This window comes from Pantherophis guttatus, chromosome 17 (assembly GCF_059756535.1).
Source record: "Pantherophis guttatus breed Tessera chromosome 17, ASM5975653v1, whole genome shotgun sequence".
In the NCBI taxonomy this organism is placed as follows: Eukaryota; Metazoa; Chordata; class Lepidosauria; order Squamata; family Colubridae; genus Pantherophis; species Pantherophis guttatus.
Window position 1 is genome coordinate 733,038 of NC_142079.1, and position 26,108 is coordinate 759,145.

The 26,108-nt window shown below is 52.2% G+C and overlaps 1 protein-coding gene and 1 long non-coding RNA gene across 4 annotated transcripts in view; one reads left to right on the forward strand and one right to left on the reverse strand.

Moving 5' to 3' along the window:
• Window positions 1-69: 69 nt before the first annotated feature.
• On the reverse strand, window positions 70-1,299 carry LOC148111644 (uncharacterized). Its single transcript, XR_015730306.1, has 2 exons — window positions 1,178-1,299; window positions 70-279 (listed from the first exon to the last, which is right to left on the reverse strand). It is a non-coding gene; the product is annotated as an uncharacterized LOC148111644 (long non-coding RNA).
• Window positions 1,300-1,490: 191 nt separating this feature from the next.
• Window positions 1,491-26,108, forward strand: part of CORO1C (coronin 1C) — a 30,029-nt gene continuing 5,411 nt past the window's right edge. Inside the window, exons 1-4 of one of the 3 annotated variants that reach the window (XM_034428898.3) lie at window positions 1,491-5,150; window positions 19,734-19,933; window positions 24,650-24,772; window positions 25,892-26,021. In XM_034428898.3, coding sequence (XP_034284789.2) covers window positions 3,893-5,150; window positions 19,734-19,933; window positions 24,650-24,772; window positions 25,892-26,021 — 1,711 coding nt within the window. In that variant the 5' untranslated portion in view covers window positions 1,491-3,892. Of the gene's footprint in view, window positions 5,151-6,486; window positions 6,594-7,374; window positions 7,547-19,733; window positions 19,934-24,649; window positions 24,773-25,891; window positions 26,022-26,108 lie in introns of those variants that run through there. The other 2 variants (XM_034428899.3, XM_034428900.3) reach the window with 2 other exon arrangements.

Below are 26,108 nucleotides of genomic sequence, written 5' to 3' on the forward strand. Positions count from 1 at the left end.
ACCTCAGATGAAGGTCTTGTTTTTCTGAATGTCTATTGTTACTAGAAGCTGTAGTGCTAGTCGGAAGAAACTGTCCAGAAATGGCACCCTTTAATGTCAGAGACATTTAACTGTAATGATATAACTAATTTTGTTATCCTTGACTGGTGTATAAACTTTCAGGTTCAATTTCTCTCCTTTCCCAGATAATTACCTTTGAAGAATTGATTGCATGGGGCAAAATGTCCCCTGACATTTCATTCCCCATTCCTAGGTACATTAGCTCCGCTCCACGTTATCCTTCAAAAAAACAAAGAGAGGGGTTTGAGCCACAAGGAAATATTGAATACCTAGCATGCTAGCTCAAGAATCAGATTCCCCCCTCCCTGAAGATGGAGAAGTTTGGTGCATAAAATGGTAGCATGTGTGTTTTCCCACATATTGGCGATTTTTTTAACAAATAAGAGTGCCTTGCCTACAGTTTACAAATACTGTATATCTGGGTGAAAGACTTATTCTGCTTGGTCTCTGGTGTTTGTGATGTGCTGTCAATACAACTCTTGTGTCTAGTAGTGTTTTTTACACATCCTACGGGGTTGGTCTTATCCTTCGCCTCTAGATATTGGACTACTACGCCCATCAACCGGTATTGGCTGGGGAATTCTGGGAGCTGAAGTCCACATGTCTTAAAGTTGCCAAGATTGAGAATTATTGCCGTTTCTCCAAAGGCAACCTAAGCGGAGACCACAGTAGCCCAATACATATGAAGGGCAGCAGGTTATGGAAGTCTCAACTTTGCCCATGGAGAAGCTTTCGGAAAAGGTTTTGGGGGGTTATTAAGATCAGGTCAAGCAGATTCCCTTCACACATTACACAATAGTTGGATTAATTATTCAGCCTCAACTTCCTGTGTGTTTGTAGAAAAACACTAAAAACACAGAAAATGAAAGGTAGATTCCACAGGGCTGCAAAAAGAGATGAATTTTAGAGAACATGGCAGGCGTCTCTTGACGCTGATTTGACAGGTGGGACCAAATGCTAAAACCAATTATAGCCAAGGGCTACTTTGAACCGATTTAAAAGAAAAGACAAAATAATTGTGATTGAATGTTAGTCCAGTATTGATTCTACTCTTGAGATGGGCCGAGGGGAACGTAAATTGCACTTAATGGGGATTGACCCGACTTGGATTACCTACCTTGGCAACACAACCATCCATAAACGCCACCTCCTTGGTGACTTGTGTAGAACTTGTTGGGTGTATATTGGACATATCACAGGTTTACCTTGAATTGTGTGTAGCCAGAAAAAGCAACTAGCACTCTTTGTATCTGAAAATCACTGGAGGTTTTTTTTTTTTAATCCAATGGATTTGACTTTAGAGATGAGCCGGCTTTTTCCCCCCTCCCATTTTGGGGATGGAGGGAGATATCTCCTCCAGAAATCTCACCAAATTTTGCCTTTAAAGGCCTCCAGTCGGTGTTTGTTTTCTCTTTTCCGATGAGTTTTTCAGATTGCTTGGAATTGTTCTCGTGCGGGAGGGAAAGAAACGGTCGGTGTTTATCTTAGAGGAATAACATTGTCCGAGCCAAAGTTTGCCTTGTGCTCCATCCTAGCAACAAGAAGAATTCTGGGAGTTGAAGTCCACAACTCTTAAAAGTTGTCCAGTTTGGCCTATGTCATGGCAGCCAGCATGGTCACCCTGGGACCCTGTAGAAGAATTAAAAGCCAAGGGGCCTTCTGAAGTCTAGAAGGGCAACAACCTTGTAGAGATCAGGGTTTTCCCCACCACGGAAGATGCTTTGTAGAAAAACTCTAGTTTCTCTTCCTTTGAGAAATTGCATCTCTAACTCCCTCCAATGGTCTGGGAATGAATCCGTAGCCCTTAGCAGAAGTCTGAGTGATAGGTCTCTTCCACCCCTTCCTCCTGCATGCAAGAGAACAAAAAATGACATGCCTTTTTGAAATTTGAGAGTCCTTGACCACTTCTCCAAAGCAGCCTAGACAGAAGGGAGCTGAGCTGCTGCATCTTCGGCTTATTTTTTCTTCCTCCTGTTGATGAAGAAACACATTAGCTGTTACAGAACACGGCCTCATGTTCCAGCTTTTGGCCAGCTATGTGTGTGTGTGTGTGTGTTTGTGGAAGGCAAGGACGTCAGATGTTTATATCCTGTTATGAAGGTTGCTATGGTTAAGCCAGACAACAATCAGCAATTAAAGGAAGTCCCACCATTGGCTGATTGGCAAGGGAAGAATTTTCCCCCTGTGAAAAGTTCCTAGGGTAGGGTTCCTCCTCATGGGGTGGGGTGGGGAATTCATCTGGAGGCACTCCCCCCCCTCCAAAAAGTCTTGCAGCTCCAGAAAAAACACACACTCCTGCTAAGGATCTCCCACGGCCTTTTCTGTGAACTGTATCTGGCGTCTTTGGGACGAGATTTAGCCTCCAGAGATGGACTGAGATGTTCTCCATCCACCAGACCAATGTTGGGCAACCGCTCTGCTATCGAGGAAGGTTTCAGGGCAAGGAACCAGGCTCAATAGCACAGTAGAAGGAGATGGGGGAGAGAGAGAGAGAAACAGCTGGATTTTTTAAAACCCTTTTTTGCTTTGCTCTATCTTCCTCAAATCTCTCCTCCATCCTTTGGCAAGGTCTAAATGCTGCCCTTTTCTCCTGGGGAGGGGTTGCTGGGATGCTGAATCATCAGACCCAGGGCAGCCCTGCCACCTTTACTGGCCAGTCCGGCTTGTTACCATAAAAGCAGAACAGGGGAGCTGGCACAGATGGGGCTGGCCAAGGCAGAAGATGGAGCTTCTCCCCCAGCGGCCAGGTCCCTCCTCCTCTCCTCCCCTCCCCTCCCCTCCCCAGAGGCTGGTGTGAGACCTTGGCACAGCTGGCTGGGATGCCTAGCAGAGTCTCCGATGAGTGTCAAGTGCCTCACACCTAACAGGCCATAAAAGGCAAAGAGCGAAGGCAGCCCCTCTTGTCCGTCCGTCCGCTAGCCTGTTGTGAGATGGGAGCTGGACAGTGATGGCTGCTCCCTATTTAACTGAAACTGTCCAGTCTTTCTCCAAACCTCTGGCTGCATATAAACTTAGATCCTTATTTAAAACACTCCTCAGTGCAGGAGTTTGTTTATTATTAGCAGAGACCGCCCAACCCCAAGACGAGTCGAGCGCCTGAAGGAGATTGATGGAGATTCATCAGGCTGCTCTGTTTACTTCCAGAATGCCTGGCGTGTCACAACCCTCCTTTCAATCCTTACACATCCCAGCACTATAGATCGAATCTGCAGCCCCTCCGCTTGCTGGCCAAAACCTCTTCTATTTTTCCCTTCAGCAAGTTGGGAACCAGGCTGAGCGTCACGGAGGAGCCGGGATGGGGCAGAGAGGCCTTCCCAGCCAAGGTGTGCCCGTCTGCTTTTGATCTCTCGTGCCCTTCCTGAAGAAGGGGACGAGCAGAGCCTCTCTTGACCATAAATGAATGCAAAAGAAGAACGTGAAGCGTCACTGCTGGGGCCCAAAAAGGCAGGTTGCTGGGAGTTCCCAGAAAAAGCTGCTTCCACCCTTTTTCTTCAGAAAGAGAAAACGGCCGAGAGCTTTTGAATCTGCAGCTCGTCCTTCCAGCACAAACACTCGGCAGCCGAGACGTTGGAGGTGGCTGCTTCTGTTCAGGTGGGGAAAAATCTCTCGTACCTTTCCTTTTAAAAGTTATTTCTTGTCCCACTGTTGGATGCAATGGTTTTGGTCAGGCTAATCGTTCTTCTCTAGGCATAACAGGCCTTTTAAAAATCTGCATGCCCCCCCTTAGGCTTCTTATAAAATGCAAAGTTGACGGACTGGCAACGGGGCACCGATCTTGTTCGGGTTTCCTCTGCACAGGAATTTGGCCTGGGGGTTCCGGCCCCTGACGAGCATGGAAGCTGCAGAACGGCCCCACTTGCCAGTGAGCAGCAGCAGGACACAAAGCAAGCAGCCCCCACACCTCCAAAAGACCTCCAAGATGTCCCACGACGCTTGGGCTTCGATGGTGGAGCAGGAGGCTGGTGCCAGCCCCTCAGTAAAGGGCACAACGGGCTCCCTTCAGGTGTCCACGAGAGAAATACAATTGAGCCAAAGCCTGGAGGAGAGAGGAACAGGTGAGCAGATGTGCGGAAAGAGCCCAGAGAGGCCGGGCACGATGCAGGTGTTTCCAAAGCAATGCTCGGAAGAAGGCAGGAAGAGGAATGCTCTTTTGTATAGGCTGGAAGAAGCCGAACTCAGCATCGTCACCAGCCAGGGAGAATTCCACCCCTCTCCGGCAGCCTCTGAAAGGAAAAGGGAAATGACAGACTGCCCTTGGCCCTGGATTCAAATATATAACTTTGGCCGCCAGCAAAGCTGGGAGAGAGAAGCTGCAGGTGGGAGCAGAGAGATGACCGAGGCTCCCCGGGAGGCCCTGAGGTGGCAGATTTCCCGGTCGGATTCAGAGAGCAGCAGCAGCGTAGAGAGCAGGCAAGTCAACAGGCTCATGCTGAACTCCCCTGGAGAGGAAAGCAAGGCCGGGATCCTGAATTGGCTGGATTTTTCTGCCGGGAAGGAGAATGGAGAGACAGAGAGCCAAGAAGCGGAAGAACAAACCTCGGGCAGCCCAGCAATGGTCATTGAAGAAATGGTGGCTGGTCTCCCTTGGCCTGCCAGAGCTCCCAATTGCTGTCACATAGGTGGAGAAGGGAAGCCAGAGGAGTCTGAGAGCATCAAGGTGGACAAAGGCCTCGAGATAAAGAGGTCCACTGTTCTCAGTCTGGATTTGGCTTCTCCCCAGACTAGGAAACCCTCCAAGCAGACCTGCAGCCCCTCCCTTGCAGTCAAGGAAGATGAGGGGCTCTGTGGCCAACTGGGATTTGATTCCTGCAGCCCGGTGGAGAATTTGCAGAGCCCTGAAACTGAAGCCCGACCTATGGAGATCTCTGAGTCTTCTCCAAGCATGGTTGTGATGCTTCTGTGTCCTTCTCGCGCTTCCAGCCAAGCTTCTGGAGAAACAGCCCGGGGAGACGAGCCTGTTTTGCCACCGCAGCAAAGAAAGAGAACAATGCAACAAGAGGAGGAAAAGTCCCTGAAAGTCGCCGATGTGAAGAAGACGTTTGAAAAGCGGAAGCCGGCAGCCGAGAAGGTGGCATCACCTGCTAGAAAAGGTGAGATCGGAGCCTAAAATAAAGATGGCTTTTTAAACGCGGAGCCTTTGTTGGCTGCCCAGGAGGATGCTCACCAGGTAAGATTCCGTGTTATGTTAGATCCTCAAATAGCAGCTAAAAGTGATTTGGATTTTCACCGAGTGCTTCTTCAGACTGTCTGTCTCCTAGGAGTTACACCTTTGGTGTGCAGAGAGGACCATGGAATAATTCATAACTATGCTTTGGTCAGCAGGAGTCTTCTGGACTTGTGCGGTTCAAAGAATCACGATTTTAGCGTAGTCAATCATGTTTGCTGGGTTTGGAGTAAGGAGATCTGAAGTCCAGATAGGGATGAGAAGCCTTTCCATGGGCAGCTGAAGGGACCTCCCATTGGGCTTTCTCTGGTCACCCTTGGTTGGTACATGAGATATTTGTAGTCATGTTACTCAGAAGTGATTTTCTGGAATTGTTTTTTCTGAGAGAAGAATGTCCGCCAGGTGTTCCTGCAGGTTGTTTCTTCTTTCTCTAATTCTGCAGCAGCCCTTTCTGGTCACACGAAGGCCATGAAGAAAGGCCCACCTGTGCTTCCTTATCCATTTTCTTTAGATAAAGAAAACGCTACTTCTCAAGGCATCAAACCCTTTTGTAGGCTTCTGGCAGGTGAGGCGCTAATCAAGCTCACTTTAAGAAGGAAGAAGCTGGGGGTTTTATTGGGGGGGGGGACCACACTTTCCCTGAGCCCAAATGATACTCGGCCTTTTTAAGATTCTGAGTGAAAAAGGCAATCCGGATGATCTGCTGGGAGGGAGCTCGGGGCTCTTTGTCCAGCTGGCCCTTCCAGGCCAACCTCTGGGGGCCAATGCGGGGCTCTCTGAATAAATACGCTGGGCTTATGGATAAGGCAATGGATGGTTTGCAGGAACGCAAAGCCCATCATCCCCTGCCAAGGCTGGGGGTGATGGGGGTTGCAGTGGGAAGGTTGAGCCGCGGCCCCTTGGAAGGCGGCCGGGGAACCTCCATCCACCCAACGGCACGTCAGAACCGCCGGCGCGTGTCGTCCACCGACAGCAGGTGCCTCGCCGGCCGAGGAGCGTCGCTGCGCCTGCGCGAGAGGGAAAAGAGGCTCGTGAGAGAATCCTTCGCCCGCGCGGCAGCCAATAGGCCCAATCGTTTGGACGGACCCCATCCCTTTCGCATTCCGGATTGGGCGGCCGGAGAGGCGCGCCGGACGCCGATTGGCCTTCCGCGCCTCCAACCCCGAGGGCGCGGTCGGCGGGGGGGGAGGGCGGGCCGTGGGCGGGGCTTGCGCGTGCCGGCCCCGCCCCCCGCCCCCTGGCGGCCGGTCCTCGCGCGTGCGGGCCAGTCAGTGCGAGGCGGCGGCGGCGGCGGCGGCTCTGCGGGCTCTGCGCGCGAGGAGGCTCTTGTGGGGCGGCGGAAGGCTGCTGGGCGGCAGCGGAGGGCCAGGTGAGGGGGCGCCGGGGGCGGCAGCAGGGGGAGGGGGCGCCGGCCGGCTCTTGGGCCGCCCGCACTACAACCCCCATGGTGCGCAGCCGGCCTGGGGCTCTTGCATAGGGCGAGAGTAGCGCTCCCACGGTGTCCCTCGCCCTGCCTGGGTTCACCTGCCCCTCAGCCACGAGGTCCTGACCGGGGGTCCCCTGGGAGGGTGGGGAGGGGCCGTCCCTGCCCCCACTGGGCTCTGGACTACAAAACCCATCCGCCTCCCCGAGTCACATGGCCCTAGGTTCCCCCCCCCCCACCTGACCCAGGAGTCCGCCTGGCGCGGGCTGCCCTCTTGGGGTCTGCAGGGCGCCCCCCTCCCGGGCCCAGGCCGATGGGTGCTGTAGTCCAGCCGCTCGGTGCCCCAAAGGTCGCCTGGCTCTTGGGAACCGCCTCTCCCGCGCACAGGCGGCGGGCTGCGAGGGCAGGGGTCGCTTGCAGAGCCGGGGCGGGGGCGGCGGATGACGGCTCCGTCTGGCAGGGAATTGCTCCGGCCGCCTCCGCAAAGGGGCAGCGGGCTTCCCCGGGGAGCCGGCGAGCAGCTGCGTTCAAGGGGGGCTGGCTGGGAGGGGTCGGGGGCATTTGGGGAGGGGGAGCCGGGAGGGCAAAGAAGGTGACCCCGCGAGGAACAATTGCGGGCAGGACCTGGGGTGGGCGGGTGGGCGGCGTTTGGAATAAGACGATGCCCCTGTGCCAATGGAAGAAGCCGCGGCAGATGATGATGGCACGCGTGCAGAGGGTGGGGAGGGAGGGGGAAGCACGGAGCGGTGCCCACCCAGGCCGGGCAGGTGGAAGAAGAAGGGCCGCTCGGCCTGCAGAGGAGCCCTGGCAGGCGGAGGAGGAACTTGGCGTGGCCCTCTGGGTGCAGCTCAGGGGAAGGAGGCAGGGTGCCGTTGTGCCAAGGGAAGAGCCAGATCCAGGTTAACGGAGGCGTGCAGGTGTTGGGTGCAGGTTGGAGAGGAGGAGGAGGGCCCTGTGTGTGGGCGATGGGCACTCCCTGATGAGAGAGTGCCAGGCGGCAGTGGCCGTCCCCCGGCCGGCTGCACTCAAGGGGCAAGGGGGCTCCTGTGCCGGGGGGGGGGCACCCTCTGGATCATGGCTTTCATGGCAAGCGGGAAAAGGCACCGACGGCAGGAAGCCGGAGCAGAGATGGCATCATTGCTGGCGAGGCAACGTGCTGCTGCTTTCCTCCACGCCGGAACCCGCTTTGAGCTGGCGCATGGAGCTTCAGAGGGTCTGAAGAGTCTTGCCATGCAGCTGCCAGGAGTTTGCCCTCTGCAAACGTTTGTGCACTGGGGGGTGCGGGTTGAATGCAGCCGGTCCCTTTTCCCACGGGGTGGGTGGAAAGAGGCTGGAAATAAGAGTTGCCTTCGGTTTGAACAGGGCAGCTGCGAAAAAGGAAGAGTTTCTCTTTCCAAACTGGACGCCGGGTGGGATGCAAACCCTTCGCCTGCCCACCTGCCTCTCCTGGCTTGAGAGAAGCCGCTTTCTCCTTCGCCTTGTGGGTGTAACAGTTGGTTCGCCTTCAGCCTTGCAGCCCTCTGCTGCTTCTGTGTGGGATGCCATGCGAGTCTTTTGTTCTTCCAAGGCCGGCTGCGTCCCTCCGAGGGGAGGCATTACTCAGCCCTCCGTGATGCGTGTGTCACTGGCTCTCTCCCGAGAGGGACCCTTCCTTGTCATCAGGGGGGGGGGGGAAAGGGATGAGTAAGGCTCTTCTCGTAGTTGTTCGTCCCACTCTGGGCTCCCGTGAGGTTCACTTCAGAGGAAACACCTACAGTCACGCTTTTGAGGCGACACACACACACACGTTTTATTCCTTATCAGCTTGCCTTCAGCTTCCCATCTGACCAGCTCTTTCTCTTTCTGGTAGAAAAATTGAATTTACAGGGTCCTGGGAGCAGGGCCTGTACAACTGTTTCCTAATAGCAAATGAATGGGTGGATTTTTGAAACTATTTTGAAACAATTGGACATTTCCTTGTGCGAGGGAACAGTGCTGCACAAGAGTGTGGCAACACTTGAGAAAATAAACTGTTTGCAAGTTGGTTAGCTGGAGGGTGGTTAGTTCAGTCGGTTGTTGTCATAATTAGCAGTTTATAAATCTGAGCTGCAGAAAAGTGTTAGCCTGCTTGGGTGTTGAGTGCGAATGTTCCTTCTCATTGCTCACGGATGCTGTCATTAGCCCCTGGGTTGTCTTTGGCTCCTGCACAAAATATTTTCTTGGGGAAGAATTCCCTTGGCAACTGGCTGTGGGGCCGATGCCAGGATCCAAACTATGGAATATGGCCGTGCTCCCCGTGCCGGATGATGTACGGATGGCATGCAGAACCCTCTGACGTTCCTTCGGCTGGTTTAACGTGCTTTCGGGTGCCTGCTTGGCCGAAGCTCCTGGCCTCTGTCTGTGGGAATCCTGGGTGACACTTTGTAGGTGGAGCACAAAGGGAGTATGAGATTGAGCTAAGAAGACCTTGGCTCTGCACAACACAAGGAACCCCAACATTTTGTTTCTCTCCAAAACTATATCGGAGTTTTATTCCAGTAAGCTCCCAATTTTCACCCTTGTCAACCGTTTACATCTGGAGGTCTAGTTTTGACCTATTTTTCGACTGAATACCAAGATCCATCATGGAGCACTTTGTGCAAAAGTCAAAGAATGTTGAGCACAGGAATTAATTACGGCTCCCAGAACAGAATGAAAGGCTGTCCTTGCATGCAGAACTGCGTGTCTGCTGCTGGTGCCACGTTTTCTTTATTTCGGCCGTGTAATTTAGGATTGGTATGTGCCTCTGCTGTGTGTCTTTTATTTGCTGCTGTCTCCCAACGTTGCTTGAGTGCTTGTTTCAGTCGAAAGCTTGCGCGTAAATTGAATCAATCCACCAACCGCCAGGAATCTCTGCTGCTGAAAATCACTGAGAATCCCAGCAGTGGATCCCAGTCGATCTTCTGGGCTGAAGCAACTTGAGATCAGTCCAAGGCCCTTGGAAAGCGGCCAGGAAAGGATCTGGCAGGAAGGAATCTGGCGTCAACAGTGCAGAACCTGCATGAGCTGAGGAAAGAGCGACAAAGGAGTTTTGCTTGACAGAAAAGTGGTTTCTTTTTCTTTTTTATTCGTTCAGAAAAACAGGTCGCTGCAACTTGCTGACATGGCTGTGCTACCGGCCAGGGCCCTGCTTGCTAAAGGTTGTATTTACAGAGATAAAAGATCAAGGCGACAACAGCCTACACACACACACACACACACACAACCCAGGAGTGGAGTGCGTTTTTCCTCCCTGCTGCAGGCCTGCCAGATCTGGTGGGCCAGACAGTTCTTGGGGGTCACGATTTGTGGGTGCTGCTGCCGTGGGACCGAGAGCCTTTTGGGGGATCTTCACACTTCTGGCATCTCTTAAATCCGGGAAAGGCTCCAAGCGTGCGAAGCAGAGGGCAGAAGTCTCCGCGATGAGAGGCATGGCCGGCAACGCTAATATTGTGTCATCATGAAGCAGGCCGGAAGGGAAGGAACGTCAAATGAGGCTTAATAATTTCAAATTTATTGCAGGCGTGCTAAAGTTGAACATATTCATTAAATGGCTCATTTGAGCAGGGCATGTCCATTTGGCCCTCTTAAGATAGTTTGGGGCCTTTTGTTTTTAATACGTTTGGAGTTGTCTTACACCCCTGTTGACTTGAGAAAGGCTTTTGATTGGCTTGGAAAGGCCGACTGTGCACTGTTGTTTAAAATTTGGATTGCCTCGCTGAGAATATGTATGACCACTTCATTCTCTTTGAGGCATTTCCCCTCTCTGGCCAGTGGGAAACCAGATTGCATGTCGTACCTTCTCCACCTCTTTCTCCTGGGAAGCTCAAGAATGCTTCCTCAGAGACACTTGGGGGTCCTCAGTTTAGGAAGCCACAGCCCTACGAGTCCTTTGAGGACAATGACAGTCCAGGATGTCTGATATGTGGAACTCTCCTGGATGGATGGACGCATTTATTTCTCTCCCTCAAAGACCAGAGGATCCAGAGGCTCTTGGGAGCTGATAAAAACATAAAACAGATGTGCAGATAAGGAGGCCATAAAAGATCAAACCAACCATGGCCGTCAGCTCCACCATGAGATGATGCCAGCCAACCAACCCAGGATGCATCCACACTTCCAGAGACTCGGTGGAAGAGTTCCATCCTGGCAGCTTTTGAAATGAAGACGTCTTTAGGATCGGGGCCACATCTGTGAACCGCTGTCCCTTGCCCCCCTCCGACTTTACTTAGGCAGCATGGGAACCTGCGGTCTTCCCATTTGGGGAACAGGATTAGTCAGATTGTTTCTACCAAGTAACATGCTGGAAGTAACTTGGAGCCGCTCTAATGACTGGCCAAACAATTAAAGTTAACAGAAAAATTCAAGGGCAGTTAAAAAAAAACCCTCTCATAAACAAAACTCGGCTGAAGTTCATCAAAAACCATGCTTTAATAAGTTGGGGTGTCACCAGTGAGAGTAAATGAGCATTTCAGCCCACCACCGGATGATCTTACGGGAGTGGAGCGCTCTCCCTGCAGAGGATCGGGGTCATGAGTGGCTGGAGAGAAGGAGCATCTGCTCAGGGCAGCCCTTGGCCAGAAAGGGACAGATAACCCTTATCTGTCGTAATGCAATTACTTTTCCCTTTCTTCCCTGGCTTTAAGCCCCTGCTCCATAACTGTTTCAAAAGCAGTGAAATTCAAATAATGGTAGCAGCAGAGGCTAAACCAATCAGAACGGAGTAATTGGGCGTCCGAGGGAAAGACTCAATGAGCCATCGGATCAAACCTGTTGGTATCCAGAACACGTGTAGGAATCCCTGTCCGTCTACAAACATCGCACCGTTCAGATGTCACTAACGGGAGTGGAGCAAAACGTGACTTGGGGCAGCCAGGCTGGGCTTCGGCTTGGGGTACAAGGAACTGGGTCTCCCAAAGTGGGAAAACCTTTACTGGCCACTTTCCCAAACTTACCTTCCTAGAGGCTTTTCTCTGAATTGTCCACAGGGTAGGCTGAACAGGCAGAGGTCAGAGGTGGCTGCAAAGTTATTAAATAGGGGCCGAAGACAACCCACCCCGTGCCCTAAACCGGGATTTGTACCAAGTCAGTGCGGAAAGCACCCTGTGGTTTGAACTTCCCCACATCCTGTAGATGCAGATTTTCTGAGTTTTGAGAATTAAACACTGGCTTTCTAATTTCTCCCCTGTATCCCTTGGAGTGCATCGTTTTATAGCTTCTTAGGCTTCTTCCGTCTCCAGTGCTGCATAGAGCAGTCTTTGTAATTAAAGCAGATGACTCCAAGGTGGGGCTTCCCCCTTAACTTCACGTCCTGTTGTGGTGCCCTCCAGACATGCATTAAACCACAATTTCCAGCGTTCCCAGCCAGTGGGGTTGACTGCTCCTCGTGCGGTGAGGAGGAGAAGCTGGGCGAGAAGGCAGATTCTCACCCCGATGTATGCCGTTGCCAGAAGAACGGAGTTAACTCCCGGTTGGTCGAGATATAAAGAAAGATGAAAAGGCTTGTTCAAGAGAGGAAGCCGGGCTGGTCTTGAAAGGGTTTGAACAGCAGATGTGGAAGAGGCTGTGGGGAAGGGCTTGGGAGGGAAACACTGAGGGGACAGATGAGGTTCTCTCCTGTGAATGAGATGCTGGGTTGAACATGGACCTGGCGCTCTTCTTCCTCTTCCAGAGACATGGTCTTCCATAAAGAGAATATTGGTAGCTCAGGGTTGGGAGGAGCGGCCCCTGGTGCTCTCTGAGCTTGGTTTTCTCTTGCAGATGTTTCAAGACCCAGTCTAGGTAACTCCATCAGTGCTTGGCCTGGTCTTCCTCCAGAGTTGGGCAGTGGCTCTGTGGCTTGAACCCTTGCTCTCTACGGGAGGGACTGTGGCCCAGAGAAATCCAGAAAAAAATCCAGACATCCTTCAAGGAAGACACTACGCTCATGTTGGGAAGGTTCCTTGTATCAAGAGGTGCCAACTTTTCCATTCTCAGTGCCAGCACTGGAGACATCACCTCACTCCTTTCTTGGCTCCAGCGGCATCAATTTGCCCTTTTGCCAACCAGATGTGTTCTGCCGAAGCCTCAGCTAGCACGGCTGTGCTGGATCTGAGGGATTCTGGGAGCTGTAGTCCAGCACCTAGGCGGATGCCTTTCCTCTGGTCTTAACTGGACACCATTCAGCAGCCGTGGAAGCTGGTGGGAGGGGAGCAGCATCTGAGGACCAGATACGTTCATTTGTTCACAGCTGCCTTGTGATGTGAAAAGGTGCCAGAAATCTTTTCCCAAAAGGTCCATTTGAAAATGGGGACGTTACCCTCTTGGCTTCCCAAGCTGGCCTCGTGTCACGAAGGTTACCTGCTAGAGTAACCTTGAGTGCATTTCGGAATAAAGTAATGTCGGGGCACGGCTGATAGCCATAACTGGAAGAAAGCTTAGATGCAGCCTTGGCAGAGTTTGCTGCAAGACCAAGGAAGATCATTTCACATGATTCACCCTGTTGCTCTGATAAGAAAACTAGGTCGCTGAGGGAAAGAAAGTGCCAAAAAGAGAGAGAAAGAGAAAGGAAAAAAAGAAAAGAAGGAAAAACAAGTGACTTAGAGCTGCACCCAAGAGAAGGGGAGGGAACGTCCAGCTCTGAGCTGCCCTGTTCTCAGCGACCGTCATGGTGGGACTTGGTAAATTTGACGCTGAGTGGGAATATTCTCTCTAAGCTCAAAGGGGGGAAGAGAGAAGGCCTGGTGGTGTGAATGAGGCCACAATGTCAGTGATGTTTGATTGGATTGTAAATTAAAATGGGGTGTGTACAAAAAATGCCAATAACTTGATTTAAACCAGTTTTATTTCCTGGTGATGAAATCCTCATTTAGACCAGGAATTGACAACCTGGAGGGTCTCCAAATAATTCTTCTGAAGGACAGCTCCCAACCTCTCCTCCCTTCGGCCATGCTTTTTAGGTGTGCCGTGCTTGTCTACTTTTTGACTTAAGTGGAATATTCTAATTTCAATCTTTGCATTCGGCCTGGAGTGATTTTCACAAGAGCTCCTCTGCCCAGAACCTCTCTGCTCGTTGTTGCTGGAGGTTTGATGGGATGCTTCGTGGCACACGCCGTTCGGTGCACGGACGCCTTCGGCAGTGTGCGTCACAGGCGCATGTCCTTCAGAAAGCCTTCCTGGTAGTGCTAATCTTGTGTTTGGGTGCTCGCAGGGCAATTTAAATCCAGACCTGCTGAAAGCCACGGTGCTGCGTTGCTCTGCTTTTTTCGCCGGAGAATTGCGAAATAGACTTCTTGTACTTTTCCTAAGCCTTTTGCTTTAATGCTTGTGGTCTGACTTGCTGTGAGAAATCAACAAGATCTTGTTGTCCGTCTTCAAGAGCTGAATTTTAGGTTTCCTTTTTCGCTGGTTGGTTTCAGGCTGAGCAAAGCAGGCCCGTCTGTTAATACAGCCGCAGAACGAGGGTCCCACGATGGGCCGTGGACTTCCTTGCTTGTCATTGCACAGCAGTAAGGAAACGGAGTCCTCGCTTTAAGCCCCCTGATAAATGGAGGTGAAGCAGAATAGTCAAGAGAGGAAGGCCCAGATCCAGTGAGAAAATGGGATAGCCAAGGAGCGGAAGGATGCTCGCTCGCTCACGATGTTTGTAATTTGGAAATTTTAGAACGGTTGCAGCAGAGAGATTAAGCGCTCTGTTTGTTTTCTCTGGCCTTCTCTAGGAATCTGCTCTTCATAATCTTAAGTGGGGTTTGTTGCCTTTGTGGTGTCTTTTCCGGTCACTTCTATAGCAGGATGTACTTCCTCATGCCCTCCAAGCGAGCGGGTTTCGTTTGCTTGCCTCCGTAGAGCTTCTCGCAAACAGGAGACTGAGCCCCACTGCGAATATGTACCTTGTGACAGGTTGGGGCATTAGTAAATTCTTAAAAATTCAGCTTAGGCCATCCTTCCAAATGTACCCGGTAGATTTGAAGCTCCCCTTTGGTGGTGATTCTCCTTCACTTCCGGTCACGGTTGCTATGATGTTCCAAACCGTGGCTAGTTGTACTTTCCAAACTTGTTCTGAATAACGGTGTGGAGGCTAATATTGATTGTACCTGGCCATATTTGGAAGGTCTAGTTTGCTTGGAACAACTAAAACGTTGAAGGCCGTCCCAGGGACCCTGCTTGCCAAAGCTGAAGCTGCGGTTGAGTTCACCAAGGTGGCTGATCGCTTGTGATACTGGGAGGCATTCACGTCCATGAATTTTGAAGCAGGACAATCATTGGACTCCTTTTTTTTTTTTTTAAAGTGGGGGCATCACATTCACCATGGTCAGAATTGCAATTGCCTTGACAACATGTGCAAATCTCTCCTGGCCTCTTCCCCACAGAAGCTCTGCCTTCCAGTTGGGTCAAGATTGCTGCTCTTGGCTGGGGAGTTGTGGGAGGTGAAGCCCACACGCCTTCACGTTGTCAAGGTTGGCAAATGCTGCCCAGGCCAAACCTCGACTTTCAACTGCACAAGCTCCTAATTTTTGCAATTTTAGATACCAGCAATGCCCCCCCCCCCGGCCTTCACGTGGGAGTGCTTGAAGGGGTCTCCTCCCTATCGCAGGGGAAGGAAGGCGTGGCTTTCAAGAGCACTTGGCACCAGGCCAAATAAAGTCAATTCATTACCTCCTCCAGTTAGTTATAAGCCGTGGTGCAGGATGAACAAAGGATTCCCTCTTATCTTCTCCCCAAAGGTGGTTGAGGAAACATTAGGAAGCCTTTGAATTAATGAGCTCCCTAAAACTAGGAAGTGCCTCCACATATGTGCCCCCCCCCGGCTTCCTCCCTTCCTCTCTCATTATAACACCCCCCCCCCCAAAAGAATCATTTCAGGTTCCTTTTTCCTTCCAGCCACTGTGATAAAAAGTGAGCCAACATTTACAGCCTATAATCATCAGCTGGTTTCTCTCTCTTCCCCCCCCTCTCTCCCCCACTTCCCTCCCCTCACCCCAACTTTATCATAAGGGGAAGGAGCAGCGTTTGCATCTTGCAAAACCTAATTAGGTAAAAACACAAAAGGCTTCAGAGCTTTGAATGGGGCTCGAGCGGCCCTCTTTGGCTCTCAGGCAGGAGGTAAACCTTGTTTCTTTCTTGGAACCCAGAGCCTTCGCGATTATATGGGACCATTTCCTACAAGCCCCACCCTTCTTTAATATATAATATATATATATATATAAATTTTTGATCAGGCTCCTTTGCAAATATATATATTTGCAAAGGAGCCTGATCAAAAATTTGCACTCCAGAGCCAAAGGTCACTTGGGGGAAACTTCTAACAGAATAACAGAGTTGGAAGGGACCTTGGAGGTCTTCTAGTCCAACCCCCTGCTCAGGCAGGAAGCCCTACACTATTTCAGACAAATGCTTATGCAGTCTCTTCTTTAAAACTTCCAGTGTTGGAGCATTCACAACTTCTGGAGGCAAGTTCTTCCAATGATTAATTGTTCTCACTGTCAGGAAATTTCTCCTTACTTCTAGCTAGGTTGCTTCTTTCCATGATGACTTCCATCCGTTACTTCTTGTCCTGTGTTTCCCTGCATGGTTCCTGCTGAGAAGTACACAGTCAGAAGGAGAGATGGCTGGCAAGGTGGAAATCTCTGGGTGGGTGGAGAGACAGAATATATGCAAAAAAAAAAAAGGGGGGGGAGAATATCAATGGGGCTGTGGCACATCAGCCTAAACTTCGTGCCCATTTTTAGAAATGACACTCAGCTTTCTCATCCTTAATGCTCTTTAATTTACAGACTCCATGCAAAAAGGGCACTTCCAAAATATTAAATTCTATCAGCGTGACTTCATGCACATAGCATTTCAGCCACACCTAAAAAATGCAATATAGAAAATGTTCCCTAGAAGACAGCCAGCTCAAGCCCTGAATATATATATATTTATAAATAATTAAAAAAACATCCTAATTCTCTCATTCCTTGACAGCTGAATTAGCATAGTTCTTCGCTCTCTCTCTCTCTTTCCTTGTGGCAGTGAATTCAAGAGGAACTTTAGTCCTGACGGTGCTTAGGTGTTTGGTAAAAACACCAGGAAGGGTTCGGAAAAACTCGTAGGAGGAACACCAGCCAATGCGTTGCTCTGTTTTAAAGGCCGCCCCACGCGCAGGCTCTGCCTTGCCTCTTTGGCAAAACAAATGCAGAAAGGATTCACCCCACACAGAAGGAGAGGGGTGCTCCAGCCCAGAAAGGGGGGCTGTCATTTGGGGGCACGATAGGAGTGTGTGTGGGGGTGTCCTTTGGGGTGCCATCTTTGTAGGGCGCTTACTCTGAGAATGCGGGTGATCAGAGGCCGTCCCTTCCTTCCCTTTGCTGGTTCGGCTAAGATGGTGGAGGGTTTTTTTTCTCTCTCTCCTGTGGGTGCACCGAATTTAGGGCTCAGCAACGTGAGAAAAATCTGGAGGGGAAATAAAGCAAAATTTCACACAGCCCGGTATGTTTGCAAGATTGATGTGGGAGTAAGTCCCGAATGTTGAATGCTGGTGTGGGATTCTGCCATTCGCCTTCTGTGGCCCTCGAACACCTAACTAAGGGGGTCCCCAGCAGATGCTGGAGGGGCACAACAGAGTTTCAAGGGCAGGGGGAGAGTCTGGAGAGCTTTAAACGGAGATTTACAAGACGTTGGGGGGGGGGTTTCCTTCCTGGCTTTCTGAGCACTCAGCTCAGCCCTGTTTAGCACCTCTTGGAGCATCCCAGTTCACACACACACACACACACACACACACACACACACACACACGTCCCTGGTCAGAACACCAGAGTCCACTTAGATCGAGCCAGGTCAGAGCCGGCCTCGTCTGCCCTTCTGCTCCCCCTGTGGCTGACCCAACCCCTCTCTGTCTGCAGCCCAGGCCAAGCCTCCTCCATTCAGTAGCAGCAAAGAGGAGCTGGGAGCTGCCAGGCAGGGTCACGGGGAAGTAACGGCCCCCTCCTGCCAGGAGGAGCAGCAGTGGCGGCTTCTTTGCACTAATGAGCCATCTGCTCGTTAGGCAGCCTGTGAAATATCTATCCCCCACCCCAGAGGCAGCCGAGAGCAGCCCACCGTTCCCCACATCGCTCAATTGTGGTGGTTTTTTTCCCCTCTCCTCCGGCTCAGCGGCCCCAAGACCTGCGAGAACCCCGGAACCCTTCGGCAGTTGGGAGTTGCCAGGTGGAGGGGTTTCTCTGATGCAGACCCCCTTGGCTAAGTCTTGTTAGAAAAAGCCTGGGATCCCAGAGATCCCCAGAGTGCTGCGGTGATCTTAGGAGCCCTTGGTGGCGTGGTTTCCTCCCTGGGTAATTGCACCGTCTCCATTGTTGTCGGTCTGGTCGCTTTCCAAAATTGCTGCCGATGTTCCTCTGGTTTTTATGGCCGTTAGAGGTGGGCCTGCTGGGTTTTGAGACCCTGGCCCACACCAGCCGAAAAGCCGCCCTTCCTTCGCTCCCAGCCTTCCCAGTACAGACCAGAGCATCGCGGTGCTTCTGCCGGTCAGCAAAAGCGGGAAGCTCTTCTGCCATTATTCAGGACGCAGCCAGGGCAAAGCAGGATGTTTTGCGGTTTAGCGTTTCTGACATCTGCTTTTTTTTTCCCTCCTTTTTTTCTTCCTCCAAATCCGGCTGGCTCACATCCTCCTCTGCTGCCCATGATCATCTCGTGATTTTCTGAAAAGAAAATGTGCCCACGTGCAGGAGGGCCCTTTGCAGCGCGTGTGCCCCGGACGGCAGGGGCCCCTTCGGTTTTCTGGCCTGGTGCCCTCCAAGGGGGTCCCCTGCCAGGCCCAGAATCCCACCCGCCCCCCAAGGGGGAAATTCTGAAAACCGAAATTGCAAATTACGTGGAAGGATGTTAGGCTTTGCCAAAAACTCCACGGAGCCGTGATGCTGGCAAGGGAAGACGTGGCCCAGATAAGGCTCTTGAACAGAATCTGTTTCAATTTATTCCCTTTGTTTTAAAGGAGGCCAAAGAAAGAGATATTCATTCTGCAAATCTCGGCTAAATGTTGATTGAAGCGATATTTAAATAAACCCTTCATTGTTTCACAATAAGTTAACTCGTTTGTTCTGACGGTTACTGACGGTCTCAAACCGGCTAATGGCATTCTTTTTTTGTGCCGCTTAAAATGAAAATGTTACAAATATTGGACGGTTATTCCACAATATTTGATTTAGCAACTGGTGATTTCGTTGTTTTTTTTTTAAATGAGCCAGAGGCCCCGTTTATGTCCTCGATCACAATTTTGAGCAATGCTGTTTGCGGTTTGGAGGTGTTTTTGTTTGACTGTTATTTCTAGACTGTTGACATTTCTTCCAATGAAAACAATTAACATATATTAAACAAAATATCTGTTACAATCTATCTTCTTATTTCTGGGCAGCCATGCAAATATCGTTGGGTTTAAAATTTGAATAATAATTGGACGGATTTGGAAAATCAACATCAGAGGGCGGCCTTTTCCCTTAGGGCAGCCCGGAGGGAGCATCCAGGCCACTTAGGATTCCCAGGGAACGGTCCAGCTAGTCCTCGGCTTACAACAGTTCACTCAGTGACCGCTCGAAGTTACACCGGCACTGAAAAAAGTGACTTATGACCAGTTTTCACACTTACGACCGTTGCAGCATCCCCCACGGTCACGTGATTTACATTCGGCGGCTTGACCGCTGGCTCACGTTTATGACGGTTGCAGTGTCGCGGGGTCACGTGATCCCCTTTTGCGACCTTCCAACCAGCAAAGCCAAGGGGAAGCTGGATTTGCTTAAAGACTGTGTCATTTAAGAACTGCAGTCATCCACTTAATGAATGTGGCGAGAAAAGTCATAAAAAACAACAAATTTCTCACTTAACAACCTAAATTTCAGGATCAGTTGTGGTCGTAAGTCAAGGACTTCCTGTAACTGGTTGGAGTCGCTGCCCAGAATGAGGCAGTTGGCCTCCCAAATGTCAGGAGGACTTCCTGTCCCGGGGGGGGAGAGGGCGGAAAGCTGAATCGTAAGCCGCGACTGGCCCTCTTCCCAGGGGGGAGGCCCTCCCGTTAGCCAGCCGGGGCTCCCTTGGGCCGTTTCCCACGAGATGAAAGTAATCTGTCTTTCTCTTCTGCAGAAACGATGAGACGAGTGGTACGACAGAGCAAGTTCCGGCACGTGTTCGGCCAGGCAGTGAAAAATGACCAGTGTTATGACGACATCCGGGTGTCCCGTGTCACGTGGGATAGCTCCTTCTGCGCGGTCAACCCCAAATTCGTGGCAATAATCATTGAAGCCAGCGGGGGTGGAGCCTTCCTGGTTCTGCCTTTACACAAGGTAAGTAAGGGGATTATTATTATTTTTTTCCTGTTCCTGTAATTATGTCAACCCCGTAGCTTTAATGCACCTCCTTATTGCAAGATTTATTACAAGATTTAGCCTGGATTTCCTCTCTGCCCCTTGCCCAAATTGAGCATGCAAAATGCACTAAGGATGAAACAGCAGAGGGAAGATTGGTATTTCATAGCACTCTAACTACCCCTGACCCTTCGTCCGTTACCTAAAATTTCTCTCCAGGGCAGTTTCTGAAATTGTGGCTGCTCCTAACAACCCTGGAGGCTTTTAAGAAGAAACTGGGCAGCCATTTCCCTCAAATGGCATAGGGTTTCCTGCCTGAGCAGGGGGCTGGACTAGAAGACCTCCAAGGTCCCTTCCAACGCTGTTATTCTGTTATTTTAGGGAGTGCATATGGCAACGAACCCTTTCCTAAGCAGGACACAGGGCTAGCTACGGTCCCAAGGGGCATCTATAGTCCCAATCCTGCAGGTGAAAACGACTTCCTGCCTCTCTCTATTGTACCAGGGGGACGATTGAAGGGACTTGGCTCTTTCTTTCCTGTGTAAGTGAGGCCAGCGTGGATTTGTTCTCTGCAACCCACATCCCTTTGCAGTGAGTCACGGAGCTGAGACGGCCTCCTCCTCCCTCCCCGCTGATTTCCAGCCCAGGGAAGAGGGAAGCTTCCTTCTCTGCTCACAAGGCCAAGCCAAGAACTCAGGGAGGCTCAGAAATGCCTCTTGGGTAGAGAGAGAGAGAGAGAGAGAGGCCGGCTTGGGCAGCCCCCAACCTGCAGTCCTGGACCTCAGCACATTTCTCGGGAGGCGGGTTGGTGAAGAAGAGGACTGAGCCCAGCCCACTGCTGGCCCTGGAGAGAGGGAAGCTGCAAGGCTCACTTCCTCCTGCTGGGTTCTGGGAAATCACACCCTCCTCTTGCAAAGAGCCCTTTGAGGTGTAATGGATGCCTTGGGGGACTCTGGGAGAGAGCGGTGGGTGAAGGGCCCTTTTCTCTGGAGCAGAAGCTGGCAAGGACCCTGCCCCAAAGAGGGAAAGAGCTCAGGGCAAAAGGCCTCCGGGGCTAAATCTCCCCAGCCAGCTGCAATCTTGGTCGCCCCCAGCCTGCCTGATGAGCTCTTTCCTCTCCTCTCCTCTCCTCTCCCCTCCCCAGAAGCTTTGCCCCCTGCTCCCCCACAGCAGAAGGTGGGAGGCTCAGGCGGCAGCAGCCTATCTCCCTGGGAGGGGGCTCTGCTCCTTCGGCCTGGCAGCCTCCTTTCCCTTCTAGCCCGTTTTCCCCTCTGGGCTCCGTTCGAGAGGAGCCGCGTATTGTGTGCGCCTTCAGCCTCGCCTCCACGGGGGCTGCAGCATTTCCACGAATCAGTCTATCGGCAGCAGGCCCCGTCGGGCCCTGGCCGTGGTTTTTACCATATATGGCCATTAGAGCTCTTTCGGCTGCAGCCGTCCTGAATAATATCCACCCTCCGCTTTGATTGGCCACTCGGAGCCCACAGGATGGAGGGTTGGCTGGGAGCTGCTGCTGCAGCCGCCTGAAGTCGGGAGGAGGAAGAGGAGGAGGAGGAGGAGGGTGAACGCTCTTCCCTGGCTCTTTCTGGCGTTCCCCGCCCTGCACCCTCTGGGCACCGGCTGGGCTCAGCCCTGGGAGGCAGCCTGTGGAGAGGGCAGCCCAGGCGGAACAAATGTGCTCTGCCTGGAATTGCAAGGCAGGTGGGGAAGCGCCCCCCTCTTCTCCCCCCCCCCCCCGTGTTCCCAAAGCGTCTCTGTTCCAGGAAGAAGGCTGGAAGGGCAGCGAGTGGGCACCCACCGGCCTGCTAAACCCAGGAAGTCCATTCCTTCGCAGAGGTCTTTGTTTCAATAAAACAAAGGAACTTTGGACAGGGAAATGGAAGGGAAAGCAATGCCTAGCAAACCCAAAGACTCATCGGGAGCAAACCTCACCAGAGACCGGCCTCCGTTGCCCTGGAGATTTAGAGAGGATTTCTCCCAAACTGGGGGGACTTCAGCTCCCAGAATTCCCAGTCCAGTGCTGAGGCAGCTGGGGATTAAAGTGGACTCTTCTGGAGGGCGACCAGGTTAAATGAAAGCCAGTGGCAAATAGCTGAGCTCTCATCTCGCACATGGCCGTACAAACCATAATTGGTGGCTTAGTGCCGTGTTTCTCAGCCCTGGTCTCTTTAAGACTCCAGCCCTGCTGGAAACGAAGAGCCCTTGCTTTCTGGAAGCCCCATCCATGGAAATAATAAAATTGTTGGAAAGCCCCAGAAAGATTTTCCTTTCCAAGCCAGAACTTTGTCTTTTGGGTGGGGTTCCTCTTAAACTTGAATTTTTCTTCCCGTTTCCCTTTCCTTGATCCGTGAGCCTCGGCCAGGAGTTCACGGTTTGCCTTCAGCGTTACTCTGCAAATACAGATTTCCCCTCCCTTCTGTTCTGGAGTCACCGGTGCTCAAATCAAGACCCGGCTGGCTTTAGAAAAACCTCCACACTGTGAGGGGCCAAAGCCGAAGAGTGGCCGGCAGGCTGGCTCCCAGGCTCCAGAGGATTTCCTTACTTTTCCTCTCCCAAACAATTTCCCCTAAATAAATAAACAAGTCGATGCACAGATACACTGAAGGGTTTTTTGGTAAGGCAGCGTGTGTTTCTCCGCGAGGACATATGGGCTCTGCCGTTTGTAGTCTCCGGCAAAAGCGTCTTTTTGTCCTGCTTGCGTGAAGTTTAATTTAGTTTCTCTCCCTATTGTGGTTGGTTGTCCCCTCCCAAAAAGATGCAGCTCACAGTTTCCACAGGAAGTGTGTGCAAGTTGTTGCCTGCCACTGCGGACGGAGGGCGGGGCCCCACAGCATTCGGTGGTGCTGTGAATTGCTCCGGCTTCTGCTTTTGCCCCCTTCCCCCAAGCGAGGAAAGGCTGGGGGATTCTGGGAGTTGAAGTCCACCCATCTTGAAGCTGCCAAGGTTGAGAAACGTGGCTCATTAGCCTTGCTTCCCTGTCTCGTTTAGCCTTGATTAGTCTTGCTTCCCTATCTCATCCCCCACTCTTATCTTGCAAAACTAGGTGTGCCACCTTCCCTCTGTCCTTCAAGACTTTTCTTTTTCTCTGTTTGATCTTGAACGCTCCTCCTTGCCCCAAGAGAGACCAATGGAGCAGGAGGACCCTCGAATTCTCTTATCGTTGACATTGCCACCCATCTCCAAGGGTTCTCCCGAGAGAGAGAGAGAGAGAGAGAGAGAGGGAGAGAGAGAGAGGGAGGAAGGGGAAGGGAGAGGGAGAGAGATGCCCGTTTGGGGTCTCTGGAGTAGCTTGAATCATCTCTACCCTCAGGAGCCTTTGAAGGAGGGTGGCCTTGGCAGGCTATGTCCCTCTCCCCCTCCCCCTTTGTGGAATGGCAGCTCCTCCTTATCTCAAAGAGGGTTAGTCATGGTGATCCCAGCCGGCCTCATGGATGATTAATGGCCATTTGTCATGGGCTGAATTGTTGGCAGGGCCTCTCCATTTAAGCCTGGTGCCTGGGCAGAAACCATCTGGGTGCTTTTGGTAGGTAGACGTGGGGGCCCTTGTTAGGAGATAAGCGGCGGCTGGGGTCTCTAGCCTTGGGGGCAGGGGATTGACGGCCTCAGAAGATCCTATTTTGCATTTCAAACCCATTCTCTGTGGTCTGGCATCCTTCCTCCTCTGCTCCATCCTGTAAAATGAAACGTGGAGTATATAAGCCGCCAATGCCACTTTCTAGGAGTCCCCGTTTCCCTTTTTCTCAACTGGGATCCAAAAATGGATCCAGGAAGGATTTCCCTGCATACAAGGCAGGGCTTTTGTCCTAAGGAAGATCTTCAACACAGGACATCTGTGCAGAAATACGTCCGTCTGTAGGACTCGATGGAGCTGCCTTTGGGGGCCACTGTGAAGGCTTGGAAGGCTTGTATAAAAGAAATTAGCCGTCTTCCTCTTTTCCAGCTCACTGACACATCCATCCATCCATCCCACCGTTCCTCCCTCCCTCCCTACATCCACCCATCCTCAGCCTCTGTGTTTCTGCTGTGTTTCTGGGTTATCCCCGTGAGCCAATGGCTTTTCCACCGGGGAACTTAAGTGCTGCCTCCCAGCTGCGCCCACGTCCCTTCCCGGCCACGCATCCCCCACCCCCCCACCCCTGTCATCAGGAGGAAAGCAGCCTTGGCTCCTGAGCGCAGGGGGGTCTTGCTGGGCCTCTCTAGTTCAAGAAGCTTCCTCTGAGCGGCTGCCTTGCTTCTGATTCTGTCCGGCAGGCCCAAGGTCAGACCGCTGGCAAGAAGCCCCGGTTCCCGCTGCTTCGGAAGCCTTTTGTAGAGTGAACTTTGGGTTTTAAGGGCTGACCTTCCCAGCGTTGGCTGCGCAGTGGCCCAAGCTGCGATCCAGGAGCAGAAATCCGGCCATAAACAGAAGCCCGAAGGGAGTGCCGGTCCTTCTCTGGACGGGATGCAGCCGCCGGGGCTCCTCGCATGCAAACCTTGTGAAATGAAGCTCCTGCTTTTCTAGAGAGCCGATGCATTCGGACGCGGGTGGAAACTTTTGCAGGGAGACCATCACTTAACTGTTGAGCCCACCCTTCCCTTGCCAAAATTCCCCGATTGAGTTCTCGGGGTCCCCAATGCTACAAACCAAAGAGGAGCTGCCAAGGACACGTTAATCTTCGCATACCTGTGACACGGCCTCCTTTATCTCCTCCTCTTCAGACAGGTAGAATCGACAAGTCGTACCCCACCGTTTGTGGCCACACCGGACCAGTGCTGGACATTGACTGGTGTCCTCACAACGACCAGGTGATCGCCAGCGGCTCAGAAGACTGCACGGTGATGGTGAGTGCGGCACCTCGCTTTCGTTTCTGGCAGTTGTTCATTGCTCGTTCAGGTAACGCTTCCTAGGCAATCGCCAGGCCCTGCTGAGCAGATGGTTTATTAATGGGTGCCGGGACGTGAGGCGGAACTAATGTCATTAGGAGGTCTGGCCGGAGTTAAGCGTCTGAGCGGAGGGAGAGGGGCGTTTGCTTCTAATCCTGGCTGTCTGGGGAGACTCGTGCAGCCCAGGAGGGGAAGAGCCTTCTGCAGAAACGGCTCTTAATGCTTCGGCCTGATGGCGGATATCCTCGGGAGCTCACGCGGCTGCGAGGCTGGGCACACTCACGGGAGCCTCTGCTCCTCCAGGGGGAAGTGAGCACAATGGACAGCTCATCACTGCCTCCCTCTGGCCCTCCTGCAAGTGAGCGCTTGGCCAGAACATCATCCAGGGTGAAATCCAGCAGGTCCTGACAGGTTCTGGAGAACTGGCAGCGGAAATTTTGAGTAGTTCAGAGAACCAGCAAATGCCACCTCTGGCTGGCCCCAGAGTGGGGTGGGAATGGAGATTTTGCAGTATCCTTCCCCTGCGACGCCCACCAAGCCACGCCCACAGAGCCGGTAGGGGAAAATTTTGGATTTCACCCCTGGTTGGGAAGCAAGAAAGAGTCAAGGAAAGTGAAGTGTGTTTGCTTCTCTCAGGCTCTGAAACACGCTAAGGAGGGGCGTCTCTGTTGGGCGGCCATCCAGGGAGTTCACACGGATTAGGCGACATGTCTCGGCCGAAGATCATCTGGGGTGGTTTGCCAAGAAAACGGGTGCCAAGGATGACTCCTCTGGCAGAGTCAGAGGACACGTCTTCTGGATAGTCAGACTGGCCCCACCAAGACCCTAAACCCAACACTGGACTGAATAGCCATTGAAGGGCCCACTCTTCCATGGAGACATCTGGATCTTTCGTTCTGGAGAATTCAGTGGCACCAAGAGCTGGTGGAAAAAGGAACAAGTCCCAGAAGACTTGAGAGGGGGCAGATTTTCACAGGGTTGAGATGGAGCTGGTTGTAAGGTCCTGCTGGCTGGGGCAAATTCTCCTCCCAAATGGCTTGAGGGTTGATACGTAACCCCCTTCCCTTCTCTTGGCAGGTCTGGCAGATCCCAGAGAACGGCCTCACGCTGTCCCTGACGGATCCTGTGGTCATCCTAGAGGGCCACTCCAAACGAGTGGGCATTGTAGCCTGGCACCCCACCGCCCGCAATGTGCTGCTAAGCGCAGGTAGGCCGAGAAATGGGATGCGATGAGCTTGCCCGTGGGCCTTTGGGGTCAGGCTTGGTTGGGTCTGCGGCCCTCAAAGCCCTTCAA